At 43.5% G+C, this 13,441-nt stretch overlaps 1 protein-coding gene across 1 annotated transcript in view; it reads right to left on the bottom strand.

Annotated features, from left to right (window-relative positions):
* Window positions 1-13,441, bottom strand: part of CASKIN1 (CASK interacting protein 1) — a 181,994-nt gene that overhangs the window by 95,407 nt on the left and 73,146 nt on the right. The window contains exon 2 of the mRNA XM_030213148.1: window positions 8,757-8,808. Within this exon, the coding sequence (XP_030069008.1) occupies window positions 8,757-8,808 (52 nt within the window). The remainder of the gene's footprint in view (window positions 1-8,756; window positions 8,809-13,441) is intronic.

Here is a 13,441-nt window from a genome sequence, read left to right as displayed (position 1 = left end):
TTATAGAATTTTTGAAACAAGGTAGGTCTTCAGTATTAAGTTAGTCCAATAAAAAAGGTATTTTCTTTTGTATGTTTTGTTTTATTTCTATATATTACCTTTAAAAGTGGATTAAACCAGCTACCACACCACTTTACTCATAATACAATGGATTACCCAAAGATTTAGTGTGGCTTATAAAAGAAATTCAAGGACAGAAAATACTTGCAGAGATAAAGTATAGACAAAATAAAAAAAAATAAATGCAAGATAAAATATATTTTTTTAACAAGGTGGTTTTTAATAGTCTCCTAGATAGGAAAATTCCATCCGTATTTCATGTGATAAAAGATTCCAAGATTTAAGAGCCTGAAATGGAAAGGAGGCAGTGAAATAGTTTAGATTTTGAGCAGGTTTTCACAGAAGGATAATTTAAAAGCTAAATATCCTTCTACATAAGAACATAAGAACAGCCATACTGGGTCAGACCAGTACCCTGCTTCCACCAGTGGCCAATCCAGGTCACAAGTACCTGGCAAAAACCCAAATAATAGCAACATTCCATGTAGAACCCCAAAGAGTAGCAAGATTCTAGAATTCTAAAGAATAACAAGATTCCATGCAGAATTTCAAAGTGTAGCAACATTCCATGTAGAACCCAAAAGAATAGCAAAATTCTGGAATCCTAAAGAGAACAAGATTCCGTGCAGAATCCCAAAAAGTAGGAACATTCGATGCTAACAGTCCCGGGGCAAGCAGTGGCTTCCCTCATGTTCATCTCAATTTCAGACTATGGACTTTTCCTTCAGGAACTTGTCCAAACCTTTTTTAAACCCAGACATGCAAATCGCTGTTACCACATCCTCTGGCAACGAGTTCCAGAGCTTTACTATTTCTTGAGTGAAAAAATATTTCCTCCTATTTGTTTTAAAAGTATTTCCATGTTGTTTTATACTTGATTCCATCAATTAAAATTGCGACAAATAAAAATGTTCACACATATAAAGTTGTAAGGAGGGGAGGGGGCAGGGGGGGAGAAATCGAAAAAAGTGATTGGCGATGTTGGGTATGTTGTTGGAATGTCGATTTTGTATACTGAGCCATGTTGTATGAATAAGTCAAGCTGATTTGTATTATACATATCGTCAATAAAACAGTTTAAACATAAAAGTATTTCCATGTAACTTCCTTGAGTGTCCCTTAGTCTTTGTACTTTTTGACAGAGTAAAAAATCGATTCACTTCTACTCGTTCTACACCACTCAGGATTTTGTAGACCTCAATCATATCTCCCCTTACCCATCTCTTTTCCGTGCTGAAGATTTCTAACCTCTTTAGACTTTCCTTGTATAAGAGGACTTCCATCCCCTTTATCATTTTGGTTGCTCTTATTTGAAGACTTTAGGAAATCGGAATACTGGGCATCCAAATGACAGATGAAATTTAATGTGGACAAATGCAAGGTGATGCACATTGGGATAAATAACATGAATCAAAGATTTCTGATACTGGGGTCCACCTTGGGGGTCAGCATCCAAGAAAAGATCTAGGTGTCATTGTAGAAAATAGACTGAAATCTTCTGCCCAGTGTGTGGCGGTACCCAAAAAAGCAAACAGGATGCTGGAAATTATTAGGAAAGGGATGGTAAATAAGACCGAGAATACTATAATGCCTCTGTATCGCTCCATGGTGCAACCTCACCTTCAGTATTGCGTTCAGTTCTGGTCATCGTATCTCAAAAAAGATATAGTGGAATTAGAAAAGGTTCAGAGAAGTTAAACTCGAATTCGCTGCTGGAAAAGGTGGTTAAGGCGGTTAACTTAGCGGACTTCAAAAAAGGGTTGGACGGCTTCCTGGAGGAAAAAGCCATAGAATGTTATTGAATGGATGAGGGAATAATACAGTATTTCTAGGATGTGTGGGACAAATTGCTTGTTCTTTTGGCCGCTGTTGGTGACAGGGTGCTGGGCTCGATGGGCCCTTGGTCTGTCCCAGCATGGCGATGCTTACGTACTTATGATCCTGAAACTAATTTTCCCATTTTACCCTAGGAGTTCTTTCCCCAAGAAACCCCCTAAACCAAGAAAACATCCTGCCCAAAATACCAATAGTACTTGTCAGATAAATTAATAGATTACGATCTATAAGAACCTTGAAATGCCTGGATACTCAGGCTGATAATTGGGAGGAACTGTATTCCTTCTTCTGACACCTCTATTAGATGTACAGAGCTACCAGGATGCATGTCCTGTGTAATTGATTTCCTTGCTGGCCTTGTCCCTCCCAGAGAGATTCTAGTAGAGCCTTTCATGAACTTCTTCTATCCCAACAATACCTACACGAGGGTCTGAGCCCTATTTACATATACAGTGGGGTCTGGAGTAAAGCTCCCAGGTTTCTGCTGGGGAATCTAGAACCCTTGTGCCTCATATTGCTAGCGGTGAACAAAGTTCGTTTGGCTGTGTATTGGGGAGGGGGGGGGGGCAGGTTGAGGTGATGGTTGGCAGATTGTCTCCATGTTGTTTCCACAAAAGATTTTGACCCCCAATACAAAAGACTGAGGGCTGGTGGGTATTTTCTACATAAAAGAGAACTATGAGGCACCCAACATATTCAAATATGCCAATAAAATCAAGCTATTAACATGTACATCTTGTGCTGGAGTCATGCCCACCTTGAACTGGGTCCCAGAATATTTTAGAGTGTTGAACTATTAATATTCACTACCAGATAATGAAGTAGTTTCCAGCCTTTTGCATCTTGTCTTGCTTTTCAGGCTCAATGTGTTTCTCTTTCTCTTTTGCTGGTCTTGTCTCTGTTTGTTTTGTTTATCTCTGTTGTCCTATTTCTTTCCCTCCACCCCCCCCCCCCCACCCCACCCCTTGGCTCTTTCTCACTCCTTTATGTCTTTCCTTCAGTGTGAGAAGTTCCATTGCCAGCCTGCAGGGGACACAGCTCTTGGTAGAGTTTTGTTGGGGTGAACCTCTGACCTCCTACCAGATGGTGACAGTGTGTCATGTCCATTCATACCATGGCTGCTGTTTCCTGCCAGAGCCATCTTGTTCCTGGCTGTTCTCCTATATAAACCTGGTCAATGTTAGATTTTCTTGCCAGAACTTGATCTACACTACTTCGTATTGTCTTGTGCTTTTGTCACATCACGAGGGGTGGTATCTCTGCTGTGCATCACCCTGCAGGAGACGTTGGGGCCCTGAAGAGAAGCCTCTGGTGACACTTGAAGACTGAGGGAGACTTGAACCACCTGTTGTGCCCTGCCTAGCGCCAGGACCACACTATCTCTTATGCACAAGACGGGCAGTTCTAGGATTAGGAACACACAGAGTGCCTGCATTTTCATTGGCTAAGTCCACACATGTGTCTAACTGCTAGTAGGGGCTGTAAGGGCGGGCGTAAGTGGCAAATGCATAAATAAGAACATAAGATGAACATAATCATTGCCATACTAGGACAGACCAAAGGTTAATCAAGCCCACTATCTTGTTTCCAACCGTGGTCAATCCAGGTTACAAGTACCTGGCAAGATCCAAAAACAGTACAATACATTTTATGCTGCTTATCCTAGAAATAAGCAGTGGATTTTCCCAAGTCCATCTTAATAATGGCTTATGGACTTTTCTTTTAGAAACTTATACAACCCTTTTTTAAACCCTGTTAAGCTAAGTGCTTTTACCACATTCTCAACATATTCCAGAGGTTAATAACACATTGAGTGAAGAAATATTTTCTCCGATTTGTTTTAAAGTTACTACTTTGCAGCTTCATTCACTTAGGGAGTAGAAATCCAAGGGAGACGGGGAGAGTCTGATTGGCACGGACGGGGAGAGGGATCTTGGGGTGATAGTATCCGAGGACCTGAAGGCGACGAAACAGTGTGACAAGGCGGTGGCTGTAGCTAGAAGATTGCTAGGCTGTATAGGGAGAGGTGTGACCAGCAGAAGAAGGGAGGTTTTAATGCCCCTGTATAAGACGTTGGTGAGGCCCCACCTGGAGTACTGTGTTCAGTTTTGGAGGCCGTACCTTGCGAAGGATGTCAAAAAAATGGAAGCGGTGCAAAGAAAAGCTACGAGGATTGTATGGGATTTGCGTTCCAAAACGTATGAAGAGAGACTTGCTGACCTGAACATGTATACTCTGGAGGAAAGAAGGAACAGGGGTGATATGATACAGACGTTCAAATATTTGAAAGGTATTAATCCACAAACAAATCTTTTCCGGAGATGGGAAGGCGGTAGAACGAGAGGACATGAAATGAGATTGAAGGGGGGCAGACTCAGAAAAGATGTCAGGAAGTATTTTTTCACGGAGAGGGTGGTGGATGCTTGGAATGCCCTCCCGCGGGAGGTGGTGGCGATGAAAACAGTAACGGAATTCAAACATGCATGGGATGTGCATAAAGGAATCCTATGCAGAAGGAATGGATCCTCAGAAGCTTAGCTACAATTGGGTGGCAGAGCAGGTGGGGGGAAGAGGGGTTGGTGGTTGGGAGGCGAGGATAGGGGAGGGCAGACTTTTATACGGTCTGTGCCAGAGCCGGTGATGGAAGGCGGGACAGGTGGTTGGGAGGCAGGAAAAACTGCTGGGCAGACTTATACGGTCTGTGCCCTGAAAAAGACAGGTACAAATTCAAGATAAGGTATACACATGAGTTTGTCTTGGGCAGACTGGATGGACCGTGCAGGTCTTTTTCTGCCATCATCTACTATGTTACTATGTTACATTGCATGCCCCCTGGTCCTAGTATTTTTGGAAAGAGAAATCAAGTGATTCACATCTACCTGTTCCACTCCACTCCACTCCACTCCACTCAGTATTTTATAAACCTCTATCATATTTTCCCTCAGCCATCTCTTCTCCAAGCTGAAGAGCCCTAGCAGCTTTAACCTTGCCTCATAGGAAAGTCATCCCATCCCCTTTATCATTTTCATTGCCAATCTCTGTACATTTTCTAATTCCACTATATATTTTTTTTGAGATGCGGTAACCACAATTGCACACAATATTTGAGATGCGGTCGCACCATGGAGCGATACAAAGACATTATAATGTCCTCATTTTTGTTTCCATTCCTTTCCTAGTAATACCTAACATTCTACTTGCTTTCTTAGCTGTCGCCGCACACTGAGCAGACAGTTTCAACATATCATCAATGATGACACCTAGATTCCTTTCCTGGTGATTCCTAAAGTGGAACCTTGCATCATGTAGCTATAATTTAGGCTCCTCTTTCCCACATGCATCACTTTGCACTTGTTCACATTGGGCGTCTAAATGGCAGATGACGTTTAGTCTCCCAGTCTCGTAAGGTAATTTTTCACAATCCTCTTGTGATTAAACAACTTTGAATAACTTTGTGTCATCAGCAAATTTAATTACCTCACTAGTTACTCCCATCTCTAGGTCATTTATAAATATGTTAAAAAGCAGCGGTCCCAGCACAGACCCCTGGGGAATCTCACTAACTACCCTTCTCCATTGAGAATACTGACCATTTAACCCTGCTCTCTGTTTTCTATCTTTTAACCAGTTTTTAATCCACAATAGAACACTACCTCCTATCCCATGACTCTCCAATTTCCTCTGGAGTCTTTCATGAGGTACTTTGTCAAACGCCCAATAACAATTGGCTCACCTTTATCCACATGTTTGTTCACTCCTTCAAAGAAATGCAGTAGACTGGTGAGGTAAGATTTCCCTTCACTAAATCCATGTTGGCTTTCAGGCTTATTTTCGAAAGAGAAGGGCGCCCATCTTCAGACACAAATTGGGAGATGGGCGTCCTTCTCTCATGGTCGTCCAAATCAGCATAATCGAAAGCCAATTTTGGGCGCCCTCAACTGCTTTCCGTCATGGGGACGACCAAAGTTCACGGGGGCGTGTCGGCAGTGTACTGAAGGTGGGACTGGGGCATGCTTTACAGATGGGCGTCCTCGGCTGATAATGGAAAAAAGAAGGGCGTCCCTGACGAACACTTGGCCGACTTTACTTGGTCCATTTTTTCTTGCAACCAAGCATCAAAAAGGTGCATGAACTGACCAGATGACCACCGGAGGGAATCGGGGATCAGCTCCCCTTACTCCTCCAGTGGTCACCAACCCCCTCCCACCCTGGAAAAAAAACTTAAATTTTTTTTTTGCCAGCCTCAAATGTCATACCCAGCTCCATGACAGCAGTATGCAGGTCCCTGGAGCAGATTTAGTGAGTGCAGTGCACTTCAGGCAGGCGGACCCAGGCCCATCCCCCCCTACCTGTTACACTTGTGGTGGTAAATGTGAGCCCTTCAAAACCCACCGAAACCCACTGTACCCACATGTAGGTGCCCCCCTTCAACCTTAGGGCTATGGTAGTGGTGTACAGCTGTGGGGGAGTGGGTTTTGGGGGCTCTGCACACGAGGGAAAGGAGCTATGTTCCTGGGAGCAATTTCTGAAGTCCACTGCAGTGCCCCCTAGGGTGCCCAGTTGGTATCCTGGCATGTCAGGGGGACCAGTGCACTATGAATGCTGGCTCCTCCCACAACCAAATGGCTTGGTCGTCCTCAGTTTCCATTATCGCCGAAAACCGAGGATGACCATACCTAAGGAAGACCATCTCTAAGGTCGACCTAAATGTTGAGATTTGGGCGTCCCCGACCATATGATCAAAACGAAAGATGGATGCCCATCTTGTTTCGACAATATGGGTTTCCCCACCCCTTCACGGAGCCATCCTGCGAGGGCGGCCCCAGGAAAACTTGGGCGCCCCGTTTGATTATGCCCCTCCATGTCTCATTAATCCATGCTTATGTATATGTTCTGTAATTTTGTTCTTTTTAATAGTCTCTACCATTTTGCCCAGCACTGACATCAGGCTCACCGGTCTATAATTTCCCAGATTGCCTCTGGAGCCCTTTTTAAAAATCGTCGTTACATTGGCCACCCTCCAATCTTCTGGTACCATGCTTGATTTTAATGATAAATTACATATTACTAACAATAGCTCTGCAAGTTCAGTTTTCAATTCTATCAGTACTCTGGGATGAATACCATCCGGTCCAGGCAATTTGCTACTCTTCAATTTGCCAAATTGCTCCATTATATCTTCCATGTTTACAGAGATTCTGGCACCGGTATCTCTCCCACATCTTCCTCAGTGAAAACCAATGCAAATCTATGGCATTGTCTTTTCTGATTACTATGATTACCCTTTTTACCCCTCGGTCATCTAGCTGTCCAACTGATTCTTTTGCCGGCTTCTTGTTTCTAATATACGTTAAAAAGTTATTATTCTGTGTTTTTGCCTCCAATGCAATCTTTTCAAAGTCCGTCCTTGCCTTCCTTATCAGCACTTTGCATTTGACTTGACATTCCTTACGCTGTTTCTAATTATTTTCAGTCGGTTCCTTCTTCCATTTTCTGAAGGATTTTCTTTTAGCTCTGATAGCGTCCTTCACCTCACTTTTTAACCACGCCGGCTGTCGTTTGGTTTTCCGTCCTCCTTTTTTTAATATGCGGAATATATTTGGCCTAGGCTTCCAGGATGGTGTTTTTGAACGGCATCCACGCCTGATGTAAATTTTTGACCCTCGCAGTCGCTCCTCTAAGTTTTCTTTTCACCGTTCTTCTGATTTTATCATAGTTTCCTTTTTTAAAGTTTAATGCTAATGTATTGGGTTTCCTGTATGTACTTACTCCAGAGCAGACATAAAATATGATCATATTATGGTCACTATTTATTTAGATTTTGCTCACACCTTTTCAGTAGTAGCTCAAGGTGAGTTACATTCAGGTACACTGGATATTTCTCTGTCCCAGGAGGGCTCACAATCTAAGTTTGTACCTGAGGCAGTGGAGGGTTAAGTGACTTGCCCAAGATCACAAGGAGCAGCAGTGGGATTTCTGGTGCTCTAACCACTAGGCCACTCCTCCACCCCACTGTTATCAAGCAGCCCCAGCACCATTACCGCCTGCACCAGATCATCTGCTCCACTAAGGACTAGGGCTAGAATTTTTTCTCTTCTTGTTGGTTTCTGAGCCAGCTGCTCTATAAAGCAGTCCTTGATTTTGTCAAGGAATTTTACCTCCCTGATGTTACATTTACCCAGTCAAAATAGGGGTAATTGAAATCACCCATTAGTATTGTGTTGCCCAGTTTGTTAGCCTCCCTAATTTCTGATAGCATTTCTACATCTGTCTGTTCATCCTGGCCAGGCGGACGGTAGTACACTCCTATCACTATCCTTTTCCCCTTTACAGATGGAATTTCAATCCATAGAGATTCAGAGATATTTTTTGTTTCCTGCAGAAATTTTCAATCATTTGATTCAAGGTCCTCCTTAACAAACAAAGCTGCCCCTCCACCATATCACTACGATATAATTTGTACCCTGGTATGACAGTGTCCCACTGGTTATCCTCCTTCCATCAGGTCTCTGAGATGCCTATTATATCTCATTTTTCATTTAGTGGAATATATTCTAACTCTTCCATCTTATTTCTTAGGCTTCTGGCAAGTGGGGGGGGGGGGGGGGGGGTAAACCTTTGCGGAGAATGGGTGGATACAGGCATCTCTCAGTCACACGTGTAACTTACAGACTCTACAGCATAACTGCAACATGTAAAGATAAAGCCCGCTGATACCGGGTTACACCAGCTTTATCTAACAGAATTTGGGTGTCCAGATGCCATGATAGAATGCGGCTCCGGAGCACCGAAATGGAGGCAGCCGGTTCCTGAATTGCCCCTAGCGTTCTTGATTAATGAAACGGTATCTCATCACTTACCCATCAATGTCTTGAAAATTCACATTTACTCTCTTTGTCGAACCCAGGAGCTCTGCAAAACAAGAAAGAGAAAGCAAGAATGACACACAGAAAGAAGCACTTTTCATTGCAATAATCAAGGACAGGACGATTATCTGAAGGACACTCATTTGACAGCTTTTGGGCAAAATCAGTTTTGAAAGTTCCCAGCTCTTGCACATGTCGCTGGAGGACTAAAAAACTGTTCTGTCTCTCTCACCACATGACCACCCCCCCATGTCCGCCTCCGCCAACACTATTAGAACCTTCAGTGCACATGGTTAGAAGAGCCACGGAAGAAGCAAAGCCCAGATGTGCCACCAGCCTAGAATGAAAAATGCATGGGAAATCCTTAGCTCTTACACTGATGACTGGTTCAAATCCTGAACACTGGCCTACAGCTGGATTCTTTATCTTCTCCACTCAGAGATTTTCCCAATCACTTGCATTTTATGTTTTTATATGTATCTAAGAAGGCTGGTTATTATGGAACAGGTGCAGAGACCCTCCCCCCACCAACACACAAAAACACAAAAGGATTAGTTCAGATTTAGGACTTTTAGCATCAGGATCCCTTTTTGCTTAAGGCAGAAAAGGTGCCAGTACGATCCACCCAAGTGCTTATACTCCGAAGGACGCTGCTTTCTGGCTAACACCACTAAATCACAAGCATTTCCATTCTCCTGCCAAAGATGCATTATCCCTGGCATCAGCAGACGCCTACTGACAGATGCCACAGACGTGTGGTCCAGGTACTGGAATGCCCACAGCTTCTCAGCTGCCAAATGAGACTGGATCTTGCCAAGAAAATCCCCAAAGACCAAGTAGGTGTTTCCCTGATCCTTCCTTTCGCCCATTTTGTGGACAAATCTGCAGACATTTCTAGGCTCCTGATACACTGAGTGCCGGCAAAGGCCACTTGCTGAGAATCCAGGCGCTGTGCTGCGCCACTCCAGTCCCTCTGCGAGGATATTTGTAGCATTTGTATCCCACATTTTCCCACCAATTTGCAGGCTCAATGTGGCTTACATTTGCCGTAATGGCGGTTGCCATTTCCGGGTAATAGAAATACAGATGTTATTGCGTTCAGGTGCTAACATACATGATAACATACATGGAACATCTATATATATACACCATGTGCACACATGATAAAGAAGAATAAATTATGGTATTGCGTGAAGGTTCCTGAGAATAAATTGGGTTGTAACATACATTAGGTCATCGATTATAGAGAGTCCCTATTCAGCATAAGGTTGAAGTGGTACTGCTTGATCATAAATATCAAAGAGGTTAATCAATCATGTGGTAAAAGATCAGTTATGTATAGATCGTGTCCGTCCTTCCTTCCCCATGTTTTAACTTGTACAGCGCTGCGTAACCCTAGTAGCGCTATAGAAATGCTAAGTAGTAGTAGTAGTAGTAGTAGTAGTAGTGTTTTGCGTTATTATTTAGTATTTAAGATGGATGTTTATGGTACGCCTTCTTGAAAAGATCTGTTTTCAGTAGCCTTCGGAAGATGGTTAGGTCCTGCGTTGTTTTTATGGCCTTCGGTAATGCGTTCCATAGCTGCGTGCAAATGTATGAGAAACTGGTCGCGTATGTGGATTTATATTTTAGTCCTTTACAGTTAGGATAGTGGAGATTGAGGAGTGTGCGTGATGATCTTTTTGCATTTCTAATAGGCAAGTCTATAAGGTCTGACATATAGGTTTTTAGCATACGCTAAACACGAGTGCGAAGTAATGCACTTAGGGAGTAGAAATCCACGGGAGACGTATGTGTTACGCGGTGAGAGTCTGATATGGACAGGCAGGGAGAGGGATCTTGGGGTGATAGTATCCGAGGATTTGAAGGCGAAGAAACAGTGTGACAAGACGGTGGCCATAGCCAGAAGGTTACTAGGCTGTATAGACAGAGGTGTGACCAGCAGAAGAAAGGAGGTGTTGATGCCCCTGTATAAGTCATTGATGAGGCCCAACCTGGAGTATTGTGTTCAGTATTGGAGGCCGTATCTTGCTAAGGATGTAAAAAGAATTGAAGCGGTGCAAAGAAAAGCTACAAGAATGGTATGGGATTTGCGTTACAAGACATATGAGGAGAGACTTGCTGACCTGAACATGTATACCCTGGAGGAAAGGAGAAACAGGGGTGATATGATACAGACGTTCAAATATTTCAAAGGTATTAATCCGCAAACGAACCTTTTCCGGAGATGGGAAGGTGGTAAAACTAGAGGACATGAAATGGGATTGAAGGGGGGCAGACTCAAGAAGTATTTTTTCACGGAGAGAGTGGTGGATACTTGGAATGCCCTCCCGCGGGAGGTGGTGGAGATGAAAACGGTAACGGAATTCAAAAATGTGTGGGATAAACATAAAGGAATCCTGTTCCGAGGGAATGGATCCTCAGAAGCTTAGCGGAAATTGGGTGGCAGAGCCGGTGGTGGGAGGCGGGGCTAGTGGTTGGGAGGCGGGACTAGTGCTGGGCAGACTTCTACGGTCTGTGCCCTGAAAATGGCAGATACAAATCAAGCTCAGGATACACACAAAGTGGCACATACGAGTTTATCTTGTTGGGCAGACTGGATGGACCATACAGATCTTTCTCTGCCGTCATCTACTATGTTACCGTTACTAGAGGCACCCATATATTCCTATGGGCATCTCTAGCGTTAGCACATACTAATTTTTAGCATTCCTGTAGGGTGTCTTAGTAAACAGGGCCCTAAGTTTCATGTGATTATTAGATATTTCATTAGTATTATGCTGACACTGTATTATATCTCTGTTATTGGAATTCCAGTCCTGTTAAACGTGTATATTTTTGTTATTGTTTCATGATAGTTTTATTATTAGGTTGCTGTTTTCAACTTTGCTTCATTTAAGGGCCTTTTACAAAGGCATGGGAGGGCCTGGATAATGCATGAGCAGGGCAGTAATTCCAAATTTGGCACACGCCGAATCCCATGGTAGAGAATAATTTTCTATTTTCTACCATGGGCCACTTACCCAGCGGTAAACAGTAGTTGGCACAGGTACCACTAGGTCAATGGGTGGCGCTAAGGTCTCAGGCCGAAAATGGACGCACGAAGGTTTCAATTTTAGCACTTGTCCATTTTCCAGACCCTTAAAAAAGGCCCAGCATATGCCCAAAAGATGTGCTCGCACTACCGCAGGCCACTTTTTACCACAGTCATTTCACTATTGTTACGCTGTTAACAAAATTGTAAGTTTTCTATTAAACTGTACACCGGTTTGGGTGAATCTCTTCATAAAGGGAATGGGAAATGGGACTTGATATACTGACTTTCGGAGGTTTTTGCAACTACATTCAAAGCGGTTTACATATATTCAGGTACTTATTTTGTACCAGGGGCAATGGAGGGTTAAGTGACTTTGCCCAGAGTCACAAGGAGCAGCAGTGGGAATCGAACTCAGTTCCCGCAGGATCAAAGTCCACTGCACTAACCACTAGGCTACTCCTCCACTCATTCCACCAATAAGAGCCAACCTCATCAGTGATGTCACAATGGCTTGATTGCCCAATACAGTTCCCCAGGATCAAAGTCCACTGCACTAACCACTAGGCTACTCCTCCACTCATTCCACCAATAAGAGCCAACCTCATCAGTGATGTCACAATGGCTTGATTGCCCGATACTTGGCTCACTTCTGATATTGTGATGTCATAAGGGAAAGGGGGAAAGGGAAATGGGACTTGATATACCGCCTTTCTGAGGTTTCAAAGCGGTTTACATATATTCAGGTACTTATTTTGTACCAGGGGCAATGGAGGGTTAAGTGACTTGCCCAGAGTCACAAGGAGTTGCAGTGGGAATTGAACCCAGTTCCCCAGGATCAAAGTCCACTGCACTAACCACTAGGCTACTCCTCCACTAGCAACATTCCATCTAGAAGTCGGCCCTTGCAGATCACCAATGCTGCCGCGCAGGCTTCTGTTTCTGTGAGTCTGACGTCCTGCACAGAAACAGAAGCCTGCGTGGCCACGTTGCTGATCTGCAAGGGCAGGCTTCTACATGGAATGTTGCTAGTGGAATTCCATGTAGAATCTCAAATAGGGAAAGGGAAATGGGACTTGATATGCCACCTTTCTGAGGTTTTTGCAACTACATTCAAAGCGGTTTACATATATTCAGGTACTTATTTTGTACCAGGGGCAATGGAGGGTTAAGTGACTTGCCCAGAGTCACAAGGAGCTGCAGTGGGAATTGAACCCAGTTCCCCATGATCAAAGTCCACTGCACTAACCACTAGGCTACTCTACTCCTCCACAGTTGTTAAATCCCAAGCAATAAATAAAATAAGACCGTTAAGTTGGCAAGATGTGCCAGTGCACAGGATGAGAGCAGAGGACTTAGTTGAGATCACTCAGTGGTCAACTAGTACAGAACCAAAAATGTAACTTCTACACAGGACAGGTACATATGGAAACTCAAAGTGCTATTATTTATTTCTTGGAAATACAGGAAGTTTTATTTTCATTTTTTTCCATGCATTGGTTCTTATATCCCACATTATCTGAATAACATTCAGTTCAATGTGGCTGACTTATGCTGCCTTCAAGTATACGGAAATGTTATGAAAGCCTGGCTAAGAGAAATATTTGGTTCTGGGTATATGTTCCCCACAGAAGGCCGTTTTAAA

Source organism: Microcaecilia unicolor, chromosome 8 (genome assembly GCF_901765095.1).
Source record: "Microcaecilia unicolor chromosome 8, aMicUni1.1, whole genome shotgun sequence".
NCBI lineage: Eukaryota > Metazoa > Chordata > Amphibia > Gymnophiona > Siphonopidae > Microcaecilia > Microcaecilia unicolor.
Note: the sequence above shows the minus strand (reverse complement) of the source record. Positions and strands in the feature narration are given on the sequence as shown.